Source organism: Drosophila biarmipes, chromosome X, assembly GCF_025231255.1.
Source record: "Drosophila biarmipes strain raj3 chromosome X, RU_DBia_V1.1, whole genome shotgun sequence".
In the NCBI taxonomy this organism is placed as follows: domain Eukaryota; kingdom Metazoa; phylum Arthropoda; class Insecta; order Diptera; family Drosophilidae; genus Drosophila; species Drosophila biarmipes.
In genome coordinates this window covers 18,401,561-18,418,198 of record NC_066611.1, presented here as the reverse complement: position 1 = coordinate 18,418,198, position 16,638 = coordinate 18,401,561, and the positions used below count along the sequence as shown (strand labels likewise).

The 16,638-nt window shown below is 52.4% G+C and overlaps 1 protein-coding gene across 1 annotated transcript; it reads left to right on the top strand.

The window, feature by feature from the left end:
- The first annotated feature begins 406 nt into the window (after window positions 1-406).
- Window positions 407-16,583, top strand: LOC108023475 (dynein axonemal heavy chain 6). The gene is made up of 27 exons (XM_017092997.3): window positions 407-1,241; window positions 1,674-1,938; window positions 1,997-2,141; window positions 2,201-2,551; window positions 2,607-2,702; window positions 2,758-2,888; window positions 2,947-3,521; window positions 3,585-3,995; window positions 4,053-4,443; window positions 4,497-4,773; window positions 4,831-5,445; window positions 5,509-5,961; window positions 6,284-7,107; window positions 7,158-7,752; window positions 7,853-8,002; window positions 8,065-9,304; window positions 9,375-9,554; window positions 9,612-9,878; window positions 9,930-10,115; window positions 10,178-10,527; window positions 10,585-10,726; window positions 10,829-11,832; window positions 11,887-12,067; window positions 12,128-12,879; window positions 14,531-15,599; window positions 15,670-16,140; window positions 16,227-16,583. Exons 1-27 carry the CDS (start codon window positions 447-449, stop codon window positions 16,581-16,583), a joined length of 12,273 nt encoding a protein of 4,090 aa, XP_016948486.1. The 5' UTR covers window positions 407-446.
- The last annotated feature ends 55 nt before the right edge of the window (window positions 16,584-16,638 follow it).

Genomic DNA, 16,638 nt, shown 5'->3' with positions numbered 1-16,638 from the left:
AGCTTGTGGGTAAAAGTCCTGAAAGAGGTGAGTTTATAAACGGGGTATTTGGGTATTTAATTTTCATAAAAATATAACTTAAAATTCATACCATTTGAAAAGGTAAAAACAAAACAACAACAAACTAAAAACCTACACATTTCATCCTTATAAATACATTTTAAAATATACAAATAAATAAATGTTAGCTTATAGATCTTATGTGTAATATATAATTTTAAATACTATAGAGACATAAATGTCTTATATTTGCAGCTAAATATAAAAGGGTATGTGAAGGGCTGCTAATAAACAAACTTATTATTTATAAACTTGTAGAAGTAAACTGACAACAGTAGACATGGCGACGGAAAAACAAACTGGAGCAACCAACTCCTGTCAGTCGGTGCGAAACCGATCTAAACCTAACCACATTCAGCCGGACTTTCTCTCGCCCGATAACCGGAATGTCCAGACAGCTGCTGCCCAGGGAGAGGGGAAGGGTCAGGGGCAAGGATCTGGGCAAGGATCGAGCCAGGGAGCGCGGCAAGGAGCTGAAGACCACGGTCCATGAGGCTGACACCGATGAGGCTGAGAGCGGGGATGAGGAGCGGAGCGGCAGGAGGAGGAGGCAGTCGGCCGGAGACGGGGACCACTACGATGCCAGCCACGAACGGCCCAGCGGCTACTCCATGGATCGCCTTGGCAGCGACGGCACCGGCCTCACGGATCGCGCCAGCGATGCCAACGACGGCAGCAGCACGGGTGCGCCGGAGGGCGGTGCCAAGAAGCAGCCGGCGGGACACCGCGGACACCATGGCCACCACGGCGGGGGGCGCCAAAAGAAGGTGTCCAAGTTCCGGCTGAACTTCTCCATGACCAAGTCGGTGACCTCGACGGGCGGCGCCAAGTCCCGGAGTGCCAGCACCACGAAAATCACCACCGGCGCCTCGCTCATCCCGGACCTGAATCTGATCATCAACCGGATGCGCGCCATGCCGGACGACTCCTTCGTCTACATGGACTACATGCTGCCCCACGACAGCGAGTACTTCACCCCGTACAGCCTGCGGCTGGTGGAGTACAAGGACCTGAACACCTACGAGCCCTTCTACACCGTCACCCGCCACGGGGTCACCTACTGGCACTGCTCCGAGAACTTCTTCACGCCCCTGGACCAGTGGCAGCAGGAGTTCGAGCAGTTCCTCAGCATCATCCAGATACGCTCCTTCTCCATCTTCCGGCTGTGGAAGGGGTTCAAGGTAGGGTTCGAGATAGTAGTAGTAGTAGCTAGGAAATAGATTGAAAGTTGGAAACATTTAACAATTTAATAATATTTTTAGATATTTTCAATGTAAGTATAGTTTCTCCCTTAAAACTACAGCTGGATTTAAATAATATATATTTACATATTTTATATAGATATGAAATATTAAGTTCAATAATTTAATAAAATTCTTAGATTTTTAATTTAAGATATTTCATTCCATTTTTGAGATATTTAAAATTAATTTATAGTTATTACTTAAAAATCCACATGGATATGAAATATTAAGTTCAGTAAGTTAATAATGTTTCAAGATATTTTATTGAATTTTTAGTTAAATAGTTGAATTTTATTTTAAGGTTTTTCATTATAAATATACATTATCTAAAATCAAATTTTAAAATTTTATCTTAATCTCCTCTTCAAGGTCTGGGAGAAGACGATCAAGTGGCGAAAGCTGAACGAGGCCCGCGACTTCCTGCAGAACAACCTATTCATCGTGATTCCCCAGCTGGCCAAGGCGATCCTGCGCATGCGCAGCGACATCGTGCAGATGCAGCGGCTGAACTTCATCAACATCACCAACATCGAGAGCTGGCAGCCGTTCTACTTCCTGGAAACGCACATGCGCATCTACGAGCAGCTGCACAAGACCTTCACCGACTTCCGCGAGTTCATAAGCAAGACCATATGTGAGTAGCGCTTTCCTCTAAAGGTTCCTTTACTAAAGAAAAATCCCCTAAAAACCAGTTCGGGCCTGCACGGATGCCATCCAAGCCCGAGGCTTCTATCCCGACGACGAGGTCAACTACTATCCCTCGCTGAAGAAAATGCGCGAGGCGCACAGCTTCATGGATCGGGCGCGGAAGCGGGCCTTCTGCAAGACCCTGACCAAGTAGGATGCTCCAAGATACCATCCAGATCTTAAACTAAAAGCAAACCCCTTTCGATCAGCTTCCTCACCTACTGCGACATGATGGTCTACCAAATGCTGTACCGCATCACGATCAAGAGCTTCGCCGACCTGGCCAGCGCCTTCGAGCTGCACGACGAGGTGGGTCCCTCGGAGGCGGACATCAACCGGCATGACCGGGTGGACAAGCGGATCGAGAAGCAGCGGCCGGCGGACAAGCCGCAGAGCCCCTTCTTCCTGGCCATGCTGCGCCTGCTGCCCGATCGCATCGACGTGGAGCCCTCGGAGGATGTAATCAAGATCATCTTCCAGCGCATCACGGGTCTCATACTGGAGACGGTCCTCGAGATCCACCCGTTCACCACGGACCCCTTCTTCACTCAGTACACCCAGTGAGTGACTTGGCTTACCTAGCTTTGACTTGGTACATTAATAACATTTTTCTAGACCCTCGATTATGGGTCGTCAGGAGGAGGTGCTGTACGAGGGCGCTCCCGACTTGCATTATCTCCTACGCGCTGATCACAGTTTTCAGTATAATCGGTAGGTACACAGTGTATAACTCGAACTTACTATATATTTTATTATAACTCAACAGCAAAAATATGTTCGTGCTGATCCGCAAAGCCTACGAGAGAGCCCGTCTTTATACGCAGAGGTTCACCAAGATCCGGGAGAACTTCGAGATAGACAACAGTACAGATCCCACGGTTCTCAACACGGAGAGGGGTATACTTAATATTGTATATATCGTAGCTCCAAAAGTCCTAGTCCATGTCCTTCCTAGATCTTCAGATCCTTCGCGCCTACTGCGATAGGTACTGCAACAATGTAAGGGCTCTGGATGGCATCTTGGAGTACGTGTTCCTGGGCCTACTGAAGCTCAATCAGACCAACTTCAAGGACACGGTGACGCCAGTTTGCTCCCGACTCCAGAACATTCTGGCCACCTACCTGCCTAAGCTGGCCGAGGAGGAGACCACCAGGCTGTACGAGGAGGCCCAGGACTTCTATGGCAGGATCTGCTATGAGCCACACGAAACGCTGGAGATTGTGGCCCACATCCGATTCCTGGACAAGTGCTCCTCCGAGCTGGACGAGATATTCAATGGCATCGACTATGTGCACGATCTGCTGCTGATAATCAAGGACTTTGGCATACCCATCGATGATGACTCCAAGGAGGACTACATGGACACCGAGGACTATTTGAACAGAACGCGGGAGACGCTGGAGGAGATCAGGGAGAAGAGGCAGGACTTCATCAACCGGCTGGAAGACGCCATGCAGGATGATATAGCGGCGCTCAAGGAGGAGATCCACGAGGTGGCCATCGAGGCACTGCAGCCCTGGCTCCTGGATGTGGGTTCTCTATGAGAATTATAATACTTTTGTAAATTATGGTTATTAAATAATATTTTCCAGGCCAACTCCAACAGATTGTCGGTCACCAACAAGCTGGATGCCATGCTGGAGCACCTGAACAAGTGCCGCGAGAGAGCCGACGAGTTCCTGGGCTACCAGAAGGAGTTCCAGATCGACCTGACCATGTACGAGGAGATGGCCAACGGCTTCTATGACATACGGATGCGCCAGAACCTCTACCGCACCTGGACCGACTGGGAGGAGTCGCTGGCCGAGTGGATTGCGGCCGACTTCAACACCCTGGCGGTGGCGGACCTGGTCGATCTGAATGCCAAGACGATCAAGAACTGCCTGCAGTTCCAGAAGTACCTGCCGGAGAACAACATAGTTCCCGTGCTCCAGAAATCCGCAGAGGCCTTCAAGGAGAAGCTTCCCGTGATTGGCTACCTGCGCAATCCCAACTTGAGAGCGGTAAGATATGGAAATGAAGTGGGATCTAATCCAATATTGAACCAAATCCCCTCCTAGCGACACTGGGCGGAGATCGAGGACCTGCTGAACCGCAAGTTCTTCCAGGAGAAGGACATCATCATCCAGACGTACGAGGATGTGCACGCCTTCGACGATGTGGCCATCGGCGAGGCCCTGATGCAGATCTCCTCGCAGGCCACCGGCGAGGTGCAGCTGGAGAACATGCTGAAGGCCATCGAGACCACCTGGAAGGAGACGGAGCTGGCCATTGTGCCGCACCACGACGCCAAGGACGTCTTCATCCTGGCCGGCACCGAGGAGCTGCAGGCCGTCCTGGACGACTCCAATGTGAATATCAACACCATAGCCGCCTCCAAGTTCGTCGGCCCCATCAAGGGCAAGGTGGACGAGTGGATCAATGCCATGGACCAGTTCAGCAAGACCTTCGGTGGGTGTTAAGGATCGGGATTAAGGTTCACATTTTCATGAGTTTCATTACAGAGAGCTGGATGGACTGCCAGGGCGCTTGGATCTACCTGGAGGCCATTTTCGCCTCGGCGGACATCCAGCGCCAGCTGCCCCACGAGGCCAAGATGTTCTTCACGGTGGACAAGAGCTTCAAGGAGACGGTGCGCCAGGCGAAGAAGGTGTCCCTGGCCCTGCCCACCATGTCCAGTGTGGACGTGTACAAGGTGCTGCTGGAGAACAATCGCCTGCTGGACCTCATATCGCGCGGACTGGAGGCCTACTTGGAGGTGAAGCGGGTGGTGTTCCCCAGGTGAGAATACCCCTGTATACTTTTGACTCTGCCTACTTACTTTCAACTCTCCTACAGGTTCTACTTCCTGTCCAACGACGAGCTGCTGGAGATCCTGGCGCAGACGCGAATCCCTCAGGCCGTGCAGCCGCACCTGCGCAAGTGCTTCGACGCCATCTACCGCCTGGAGTTCGGCTCCAAGGAGGGCGGCGATGGCAAGATGGTGGCCACCAACGACATTGTGGCCTTCCTGTCGCCGGAGGGCGAGAAGCTGCAGTTCGGCAAGGGACTGAAGGCACGCGGTGCCGTGGAGGAGTGGCTCAGCAAGGTGGAGGAGGCCATGTTTGTATCGGGCAAGAGGTACATGCGGTTCGGGTACCAGTGCTATCCGGCCAAGGAGCGCGAGGACTGGTTCCAGGACCATCCCAACCAGGTGGTGCTCACCGTCTCGCAGGTGCAGTGGGCCGCCGACATCCACCGCATCTACGAGGGCAAGGAGCGCAATCCGCTGAATATTCTCGAGAAGATGGCCAAGTTCGAGATCAAGTGCCTCAAGGATCTGGGCGCCCTGGCAGCGCTGACTAGGAAGAGCATCAGCTCGCTGCTGCGCAAGATCCTTTGCGCCCTGATCACCATCGATGTGCATGCCAAGGATTCGGTGAGGATGCTGATCGAAAAGGAGGTCTGCAAGCCGTGAGTAAAACAGGGTTTGTGAGGATTGAGACCTGAGAAAATTCCTTACCCCATCCCCTCCAGAACCGACTTCAACTGGCTGAAGATGCTGCGCTTCTACTGGGCCGACGAGACGGAAACGGTCTACTCCCGCATGGCAGCCGCCAATATCCCCTACTACTACGAGTACCTGGGTGCCGGTGGCGTCCTGGTGCTCACCCCTCTCACAGATCGCTGCTACCTCTGCCTGATGGGCGCCTTCCAGATGGACCTGGGCGGAGCACCCGCCGGACCAGCCGGAACGGGCAAGACGGAGACCACCAAGGATCTGGCCAAGGCGCTGGCCAAGCAGTGCGTCGTCTTCAACTGCTCGGACGGCCTGGACTACAAGATGATGGGGCGCTTCTTCTCGGGACTGGCCCAGTGCGGCGCCTGGTGCTGCTTCGACGAGTTTAACCGCATCGACATCGAGGTGCTGTCCGTGATTGCCCAGCAGCTGATCACCATCCGAACGGCCAAGGCCATGAGGGTCAAGCGGTGGGTTCACAGAAAATTAGCATATATTATGATCAGTTAGATATTCGCATGGTAAATGTAAATATAAGGTATTAGTTTTCTCTCTTTAAAAGAAAAAGAGAATATTGAGAGAAAATACTCTCAATAAGAGCGAGACAGCAATGCATAAAGTTTTCTGAAACGGAAAAAGAGAGCAAAAAGCAAGATAGAGAAGAATGAAAGAGAGAATTTATACTGAATTTAATCATAATGGTCATCATAACTTATTAATTTATCTTTGTAGTTATTAGGAAGCCATTCCCATACCAATTTTTAATACGTTACGTGTCCTCCTCTCCCACAGCTTCATCTTCGAGGGTCGTGAAATCAAGATCAACCGCTCCTGCTGTGTGTTCATCACCATGAATCCCGGCTACGCCGGTCGTACCGAGCTGCCCGACAACCTGAAGGCCCTCTTCCGACCCATCTCCATGATGGTGCCCGACTACGCGCTCATCTCGGAGGTCATCCTGTACTCGGAGGGCTTCGAGGATCCCAAGATCCTGGCACGCAAGATGGTGCAGATGTACCAGCTGTGCAGCCAGCAGCTCAGCCAGCAGAATCACTACGATTTCGGCATGAGGGCGGTGAAGTCTGTCCTGGTGATGGCTGGAGCTCTCAAGAGAGCCTCGCCCAATCAGCGGGAGGACATCACTTTGATTGCCGCTCTGAGGGACTCGAACATACCCAAGTTCCTGGCGGACGATGCAGTGCTGTTTCGCGGCATCCTCAGCGATCTGTTTCCCGGCGTGGAGCTGCCCGACTCACAGCATCCGCATCTGGAGGCCAGCTTGCGGCTGGGATTGCGGCAGAAGAATCTGCAGGCGGTGCCCACCACCATCCGGAAGTGCCTGCAGCTCTACGAGACCATGTGCGTCCGCTGGGGCGTGATGCTGGTGGGTCCAACGGGGGGCGGTAAGTCCATAGTGCTGCACGCCCTGGAGTTTGCCCTCTCGCATCTCTTCGAGAACGAGGTGCAGGACCCGAACTTCCGGCCCGTGGTGATCCAGACGATGAACCCCAAGGCGGTGACCATGAACGAGCTGTACGGCTATGTGGATCTCAAGACGCTGGAGTGGCAGGATGGCTTGCTGGGATTGGCGGTGCGAACGGCCACCACCGTAGAAGGTAAAACCATCCAGGTTACAGGGGCTCCATAGGTAATCCTTCCTTCTTAGACGAAATCCACCAGTGGATCATGTGCGACGGACCCGTGGATGCGGTGTGGATCGAGAACCTGAACACCGTGCTGGACGACAACAAGATGCTGTGCCTGGCCAACTCGGAGCGCATCAAGCTGACCGCCTGGATCCACATGCTCTTCGAGGTGCAGGACCTGCTGCAGGCCTCGCCGGCCACCGTCTCCCGCTGCGGCATGGTCTACGTGGATCCTGGGGACCTCGGCTGGATACCACTGATCGACACCTGGCGGGAGGTGGACATGAGCCACAAGCTGCCCGCCCCGCTGGCCGAGTTCTTCTACCAGCTCTTCCTGGGCTACTTCGACAAGGCGCTGAAGATCGAACGGAAGCGGGCGGTGTACACCATCCACCAGGTGCTCGGCTCCAAGGTGCGATTGTGCTGTGAGCTCACCTCCTCCCAGCTGGAGGCGGTCAAGTGGTCGGCGCTCAATGAGGAGAAGGCCAAGGAGCTGCTCACCAAGATCTTTGCCTGGGCGGTGCTCTGGGCCATTGCCTCAAACCTCAAGGATGCGGAGAAGGTGTCCTTCGAGGAGCAGTGGAGCAGGGCCATTTCCCAGCATCCGAATATGAGGTGGGAAATATGTTATATACATTCTATCAAAATGATGATCATATCTTATACATTTTTTGTATATTTAAAAATTATATTGCTTATATCGACACTCCAACAGCCTGCCCAACTTCTCCATGTGGAACTACCGCATCGACCTGGAGAAAATGGACTGGGGCAACTGGCTGGACATCATGGCCAAGTTTTCCTTCGACCCGGAAACCTCGTACTACGACATGCAAGTGCCCACCGTTGATACCACGAAATATGGGTAAGCACTCACCCGCCTCCGGATAGCAGTTCCACATCCTGATCCTTCCCAATCCCCTCCAGCTATGTCTCTGATCTCCTCTTCAAACGGGGCATGCCCGTCATGGTTACTGGAGATACGGGAGTGGGCAAAACGGTTTTGGCCATCAGCTGCATGAAACGCCTGTCCGAGGGCCGAGTCATCCCGGTGATCCTCAACTTCTCCGCCCAGACGAGCAGCAGTCGCACCCAGGAGATGATCGAGGGCCCGCTGGAGAAGCGCAAGAAGACCCAGCTGGGTGCTCCGGTGGGCAAGACGGTGATCGTGTTCATTGACGACGTGAATATGCCCAAGTTGGACACCTACGGCGCCTCGCCGGCCATTGAGCTGTTGCGGCAGTTTCTGGACTTTAAGGGCTTCTACGACCGGGAGAAGCTCTACTGGAAGGAGATCCTGGACGTGGTGCTCGGCTGTGCCTGTGCTCCGCCGGGTGGAGGCCGTAATCCTCTGACCCCACGCTTCGTTCGTCACTTTGCCCTGTTCTCACTGCCCAAGCCGAATGAGGAGACCCTCACCCAGATCTTCAATGGCATCCTTCGCGGATTCTTGCAGACCTTCTCCTCGGCCGTCAGGGTTCTCTCGGAGCCCATGGTCAATGCCTGTGTGGACGTCTATATGCGGGTGGCCAACGTCATGCTGCCCACTCCAGATCGATCGCATTATATCTTCAATCTGCGCGACCTGTCCAAGTGCATCCAGGGCATCCTGCAGGCGAGCAATCTGCACTACAACCAGGAGAACCAGATCCTCCGGCTGTTCTACCACGAGACCACGCGCGTCTTCCACGATCGCCTGATCAACCTGGAGGACAAGAACCTGTTCAAGTCGCTGATGAAGGACGTGTGCATGGACCACTTCAATCGGCCGGTGATCAATGACGATGAGCCGCCCATACTCTTTGGTGACTTCATGGTCTTTGGCAAGCCGAAGAACGAGCGGATATACGATGAGATCAAGGATCACGCCAAGCTGGAGAGCGTGCTCAACGACTATATATCGGACTACAACTCGGTGGCCGTGGGCAAGCGGATGAAGCTGATCCTCTTCCAGGACGCCATGGAGCACACGGTCCGCCTGGCGCGACTCCTGCGCAGCGATCGAGGCAATGGACTCTTGGTGGGCGTGGCCGGAATGGGAAAGCAGTCCCTCACCAGGCTGGCGTCTCACGTCAACGAGTACAACTGCTGGCAGATCGAGATGCGACGGAACTATGACCTCAATGCTTTTCACGAGGATCTCAGGGTCCTCTACAGAATCGCAGGCGTAAGTACTAAGTGTAGTTATGGAATTAAGGGGTTATTACAAATACATATCTGAATTTTATATTCAACAGATTGAGAACCAACCGGTGACCTTCCTATTGATCGACAGCCAGATCGTGGAGGAGGAGTTCCTCGAGGACATCAACAACATTCTCAACTCCGGCGAAGTGCCCAACCTGTTCGAGGGAGATGAGTTCGAGAAGATCATCTTGGAGGCCCGCGATGCTTGTAATGAGAACAGGAAAGATGATGTGGGTACCTCTATCATTTTATGATATTAAGATCATGATTTCCCGTACCCTTTTTAGCCCTGTACTCGGGATACCATCTACAAGTTCTTCATCAACCGGGTGCGCAACAATCTCCATGTGGTCATGTCCATGAGTCCCGTGGGCGATGCCTTCCGCCGCAGATGCCGCATGTTCCCCTCGCTGGTCAACTGCACCACGATCGACTGGTTCACCAGCTGGCCCACGGAGGCCCTCTACTCGGTGGCCCTGGGATTGCTCACGAAGATCGCACCCAAAATGGAGGACCGCATCTCGCTGGCCAGCACCACGGTCTTCATGCACAAGGTGAGTTCTAGGTACTCTTGGGGTCTCTCCTCTAATGGGTTTTCCTTCCAGACCGTCGAGGATGCCTCGGTGAAGTTCTACAAGGAGATGAAGAGGCACTACTACACCACGCCCAGCAGCTATCTGGAGCTGCTGAAGCTCTACCAGAATCTGCTGAAGATCAAGAACATGGAGATCATAGCCAAGCGAAAGCGAATTGCCAATGGCCTGAACAAGCTGCTGGAGACCAATGAAGTGGTATGTGTTGATTACTCCTTTTTATATATTAGATTTTAGACCAAGTTCTAACCCCTTTCCAGATCGCTGTCATGGGTAAGGAGCTGGAGGTGATGGTGCCACAGTTGGACGAGAAGTCCGCCATGATGAAGTCCCTGGTGGACAATCTGACCAGGGAGACCAAGCAGGCGGACGCGGTGAAGCAGAGCGTGCTGGAGGACGAGATGAATGCCAAGGAGAAGGCGGCGGTGGCCCAGGCTATATCCGAGGATGCCGGCAAGGATCTGGAGATAGCCATGCCCGCCCTGCGCGAGGCGGAGGAGGCACTTAAGGGTCTGACCAAGGCGGACATCAATGAACTGAAGTCCTTCACCACGCCGCCGGCTCTGGTGCAGTTCTGCATGGAGGCCGTTTGCATCCTGCTGGGGGTCAAGTGAGTGGTTCACCTTAGCATCTATGTAATCTCAGTCTTCAATTTTGATTTTTTCAGACCCACTTGGGCATCTGCCAAGGCCATTATGGCGGACATTAACTTCATTAAGAGGCTTTTCGAGTACGACAAGGAGCACATGAAGGAGGACACTCTGAAGAAGGTCAAGAAATACATTGATCACAAGGATTTCGTTCCAGCTGTGAGTATAGAAAAGTTCAACAAAATTCCAATGGATAAATCTATTCAATAACTAAGTCTGAGAATAACTGGATTGACCATATCTTTTTCCGGTTATCTACAGAAATTCGAGAAGGTCTCCAAGGTGGCCAAGTCGATGAGCATGTGGGTGATATCCATGGACAAGTTCTCCAAGGTGTACAAGGTGGTGGAGCCGAAGATCAAGCGGAAGGAGGCCGCCGAGGCGGAGCTCAAGGAGGTGATGACGGTGCTGCGGCAGAAGCAGAAGGAGCTGGCCGCCGTGGAGGCCAAGATCCAGGGACTGCGCGACAGCCTGGAGGAGAAGCAGCGCGAGTTCCAAGTGATCCAGGACAATGTGGACCTGACCTATGGGCGGATCAATCGAGCGGGTCGCCTGACCTCTGCCCTTTCCGACGAGCAGGTGCGCTGGCGGGAAACGGTGAAATCCCTGACAGGCGATCTGGCCTGTGTCCCCGGCGATGTCCTGGTGGCCGCCGCCTGTGTGGCCTACCTGGGAGCCTTCTCGCACGAATACCGCCGCGACATGAGCGCCCTGTGGGTGACCAAGTGCCGCGAGCACAAGATCCCCTCCAGCCCCGAGTTCAATCTGCTCAAGGTCCTGGGCGATCCGTACGAGATGCGCCAGTGGAACGTGGACGGCCTGCCCAAGGACAACATATCCATCGAGAACGGCATCTATGCCACGCGGGCCCTGCGCTGGGCCCTCATGATCGATCCCCAGGAGCAGGCCAACCGCTGGATCCGCAACATGGAGCGGGCCAACAATCTGCAGGTGATCAAGATGACCGACGCCTCCATGATGCGGGTGCTGGAGAACAGTGTGCGCCAGGGATATCCGGTGCTCCTGGAGGAGATCAACGAGACCATCGATCCCAGCCTGAGGCCCATCCTGCAGCGGGAAACCTACCGCTTCGAGGGTCGCACCTACTTGAAGCTGGGCGACATGGTGATCGACTACGACGATAACTTCAAGCTGTACATGACCACCAAGCTGCCCAATCCCCACTACCTGCCAGAGGTGTGCATCAATGTGACCCTGGTCAACTTCCTGGTCACCGAGAGCGGCCTGGAGGATCAGCTGCTGGCGTGAGTAGAGCTGTTAGATACTTAGGCATTCCCTTAACTCACTCTTTACTCTAGTGACATTGTGGCCATCGAGCTGCCCGCCATGGAGATCCAGCGCAACGATCTGGTGGTCAAGATCAACTCGGACAAACAGCAGTTGCTGGCGCTGGAGGATAAGGTGCTGAAGTTGCTCTTCAACTCCGAGGGCAACATCCTGGACGACGAAGAGCTGGTGGAGACGCTCAATGACGCCAAGGTGGGGCTTTCATTTTGTAGTATTCATTATGAGTTAAATCCAAAGTTATGTATATCATAGGAAACCTCGCTGATCATCGCCGCCCGACTGATTGACACCGAGGAGACGGAGAAGGTCATCACCGCCTCCCGGGAGCGCTATCGCATCCTGGCCTCCCGCGGGGCCATCCTCTACTTTGTGGTGGCGGGCCTGGCCGAGATCGATCCCATGTACCAGTACAGCCTGAAGTACTTCACCCAGGTCTTCTGCAACGTCCTGCGATTGGAGCATCCAACGCAGACCGTGGAGGTGCGCATTTCCACTCTGATGACGGACGAACTGAAGGCCATTTTCGACAACATATCGAGGGGTCTCTTCGAGAACCACAAGATCATCTTTAGCTTCCTGCTGGCCCTTTCCGTGGAACGGCAGGAGGGACGCGTCACCGAGGAGGAGTTCCTCTTCCTCACCCGCGGTCCCGTGGGCAACATTCGGCCCAAGAAGCAGCCGGCCAACATCAAGATGAGCCAGATCGAATGGGACTCGTGCCTCTTCCTGGAGGACAACTTCAAGAGCTTCTTTGGGGGCTTCACCGACGAACTGGACAAGCCCTTCTTCATCCAGATGCAGGAGAACAAGGAGGTCTTCGACTTTGCCCAGACCAATCAGCCACCCACAGACAAGTGGAACAACCGCCTCAGGGTCTTCCACAAGCTGATGTTCATCGCCGCCTTCCGCAAACCGCGATTCCTGCTCAACGTCGTCTGCTACCTCCAGTCCACCGTGGGCAAGTACTTCACCGAGGCCTCGGGCGGCACCCAACTGAGTTCTGTGTAAGTTATAAGGTTCTTAGCATTATTACTATCCCGACAATTACTATCAGCCTTTGCAAGTTAGAAAAAAAATCTGCTCAAGAAAGCATCGCCTTATTGGTTGACAAAGATTTCTGCTTCCGAAATAACACAAATGAAACTTTACCGAACCAGAAAAACAATATTTTGGCGAACACTGTGAGAAATAGGGTCAGAATTCCCTATCCATTGGCATCCCAAGCCTATAAATTTCAATAGTAAACAAAAAATTTAGCATTGGAAGCCAGCTGCTCAAAACAGTCGCTCTTTTTGCTGTACTCCTTGATTTGGGGAAAGTACGAGCAAAAAACTACCAAAAAAGGAGTATTTTTAACCAAAACCTGAATTTCAAAAAAATCCGATCCTATCCCTTGTAAAAAATGAAAAAAAAATTTCAAAAAATAAATTTTTCTAGAACTAATTGGGATCGTTAGCATTGGAAGCCAGCTGCTCAAAACAGTCGCTCTTTTTGCTTTACTCCTTGATTTGGGGAAACTACGAGCAAAAAACTACCAAAAAGGAGAATTTTTAACCAAAAACTGAATTCCAAAAAAATCCGACCCTACCCCTTGTAAAAAATGAAAAATTTTTTCAAAAAATTAATTTTCCTAAAAGTGATTGGGATCGTTAACATTGGAAGCCAGGTGCTCAAAACAGTCGCTCTTTTTGCTGTACGCCTTGATTTGGGGAAACTACGAGCAAAAAACTACCAAAAAAGGAGTATTTTTAACCAAAAACTGAATTCCAAAAAAATCCGACCCTACCCCTTGTAAAAAATGAAAAATTTTTTCAAAAAATTAATTTTCCTAAAAGTGATTGGGATCGTTAACATTGGAAGCCAGGTGCTCAAAACAGTCGCTCTTTTTGCTGTACGCCTTGATTTGGGGAAAGTACGAGCAAAAAACTACCAAAAAAGGAGTATTTTTAACCAAAACCTGAATTTCAAAAAAATCCGATCCTATCCCTTGTAAAAAATGAAAAAAAAATTTCAAAAAATAAATTTTTCTAGAATTAATTGGGATCGTTAGCATTGGAAGCAAGCTGCTCAAAACAGTCGCTCTTTTCGCTGTACGCCTTGATTTAGGAAAACTACGAGCAAAAAACTACCAAAAAAGGAGTATTTTTAACCAAAACCTGAATTTCGGAAAAAACCCAATCCTACCCCTTGCAAAAAATGAAAAAAAAATTTCAAAAAATAAATTTTCCCAAAAGTGATTAGGATCGTTAGCATTGGAAGCCAGCTGCTCAAAACAGTCGCTCTTTTCGCTGTACGCCTTGATTTAGGGAAACTACGAGCAAAAAACTACCAAAAAAGGAGAATTTTTACCCAAAAACTGAATTCCAAAAAAATCTGATGCAACCTCTTGTAAAATTTTTGATTTTTAAAATTGTATTATGGTCCCGTTTGGAGTTTAATTTAATCCTGAACATTTCATAGCTTTCTTATATTTCTTTTAAAAAATGAGTGAAGTAAATGTTTATTTCAACATGTAATAAATAATTTTCCATTGCTTATTGAAAGCGTGGCGTACTTATTAAATTATAATATTTGGGGAACTTTTTTAAAGTTATTTTTCACTTAATTTTTTCTAAAGGCTTGTAATATGTGTGCGATCTTTTCTTGCCCCCGAAGGTACTTGGACACCTCTGCGGTGACGCCGCTGATCTTCGTGCTGTCCACCGGCTCGGACCCGATGTCGGGCTTCCTGAAGTTCACCACCCAGATGCAGTTCACCGACAAGTACTACTCCATCTCGCTGGGCCAGGGCCAGGGCCCGCTGGCGGAGAACCTGATCGAGAAGAGCCTGCGCCTGGGCCACTGGGTGTTCCTGCAGAACTGCCACCTGGCCACCTCGTTCATGCAGACGCTGGAGACGATCGTGCGCAACCTGACGCTGGGCATCACCAAGGCGCATCCCGACTTCCGGCTCTACCTCTCCTCGATGCCCATCCAGACGTTCCCGATCAGCGTGCTCCAGAACTCGGTGAAGATCACCAACGAGCCGCCCAAGGGCATCAAGGCGAATGTGTTCGGGGCCATGACGGACCTGAAGCAGGACTTCTTCGAGCAGCACATCCAGAACGGCAACTGGCGGGCCATTGTCTTCGGGCTGTGCATGTTCCATGCCGTGCTGCTGGAGCGGAGGAAGTTCGGTCCCCTGGGCTGGAACATCACGTACGAGTTCAGCGAGAGCGACCGGGAGTGCGGCCTGAAGACCCTCGACTTCTTCATCGACCGCGAGGTGCTCGACGACATTCCCTGGGAGGCCATCCTCTACATCAATGGCGACATCACCTGGGGCGGCCGGGTGACGGACTACTGGGACCTCCGCTGTCTGCGCACCATCCTCACGATCTTCTCCTCCAAGAGGATCATCCAGCCGGACTACAAGTACTGCCGCGGCGACAGCTACTATCGGGATCCGCGCAAGAAGACGCTGGCCGAGTACTCGGCGTACGTGCAGGGCTTCCCTGTCCTGGAGGATCCGGAGATCTTTGGCATGAACCAGAACGCCAACATTGTGTTCCAGACCAAGGAGACGGCCTTCTTCATTAGCACCCTGCTGCTGGGTCAGCCCAGATCCGCCGCCGACGAGGGACAGGCCATGGAGAACGAGATCTGCCAGCAGACCATCCAGCGCATCCAGAAGGCCCTGGCCACCAAGATCAAGCGGGAACCCATTCACGACACGCTCTCGGTGGTGGGTATTAGCATAACAATCCCTATTACATCTTGTTCTTGACTAAGGCTTGTATCTTCTCCCTTTCCAGCTGGACTCCAAGGGCCAGGTGCCTTCGCTGACCATTGTGCTGGTGCAGGAGATCGACCGCTTCAACATCGCGCTGGGCATCATCCACGACAGCATGATCAACCTGGCCAAGGCCATCAAGGGCCTGGTGGTGATGTCCGAGGAGCTGGAGAACGTGTTCAAGGCACTGCTGTCCAACCTGGTGCCCGCCTCCTGGGCCAAGCGCAGCTTCCTCTCGATCAAGCCGCTGCCCAGCTACATAGCCGATTTCCAGCGGCGCATCGACTTCATCCAGCAGTGGGCGGAGAATGGAGCGCCGCGCTCCTACTGGATCAGTGGGTTCTTCTTCCCGCAGTCCTTCCTCACCGGCGTCCTGCAGACGTACGCCCGGCGCCGAGTCCTGCCCATCGATTCGCTGAAGATCGACTTTGATGTGTACGAGAAGGAGCTGGTGCAGCAGGACTTCTTCGAGATGCACATGAACAACATGAATGTGAGTAGGCTGGATGAGAAGAGATGAAATGGGATGATATATCATTGGTAGACAGTTTTCTAAATGCACTTACGCTGTCTTTATAGGACCAAAAGCTGTATGGCAACCTGCCCGAGTGCACCGATGCCATCATCAATGTGCACGGCATCTTCATCGAGGCGGCTCGCTGGGATCTGAGCAAGGGTGGGCTGTGCGACGCCAACTTCGGGGAGCTCTTCAGCCGCATGCCGGTGGTGCGCTTCAAGCCCTGCCTGGAGATCTCGACGGTGGTGCGCTACGAGGCGCCGCTCTACAAGACCCAGCAGCGGTCCGGCGTCCTCTCCACCACGGGCCATTCGACCAACTTCATCCTGGCCGTGCTCCTGCGCAGCAACATCGATCCCGAGTTCTGGATCATGCGGGGCACGGCTCTGGTGTCTGCGGTGCTGGAGAATATCTGCTAGGCCCTGGGGGGTTCTGGAGATTACGAGGAGTTTTTGTTCTGGAGACTACGAGGAG

What these genes read in the sequence shown, in the direction of transcription:
- LOC108023475 (XM_017092997.3), top strand. Translation starts at nt 447, where the DNA reads ATGTCCAGACAGCTGCTGCCCAGGGAGAGGGGAAGGGTCAGGGGCAAG. An exon ending in TTCTGCAAGACCCTGACCAA is followed by an intron (nt 2,142 to 2,200) that starts GTAGGATGCTCC and finishes CCTTTCGATCAG; the next exon opens with CTTCCTCACCTACTGCGACA. An exon ending in GAAAAGGAGGTCTGCAAGCC is followed by an intron (nt 5,446 to 5,508) that starts GTGAGTAAAACA and finishes CATCCCCTCCAG; the next exon opens with AACCGACTTCAACTGGCTGA.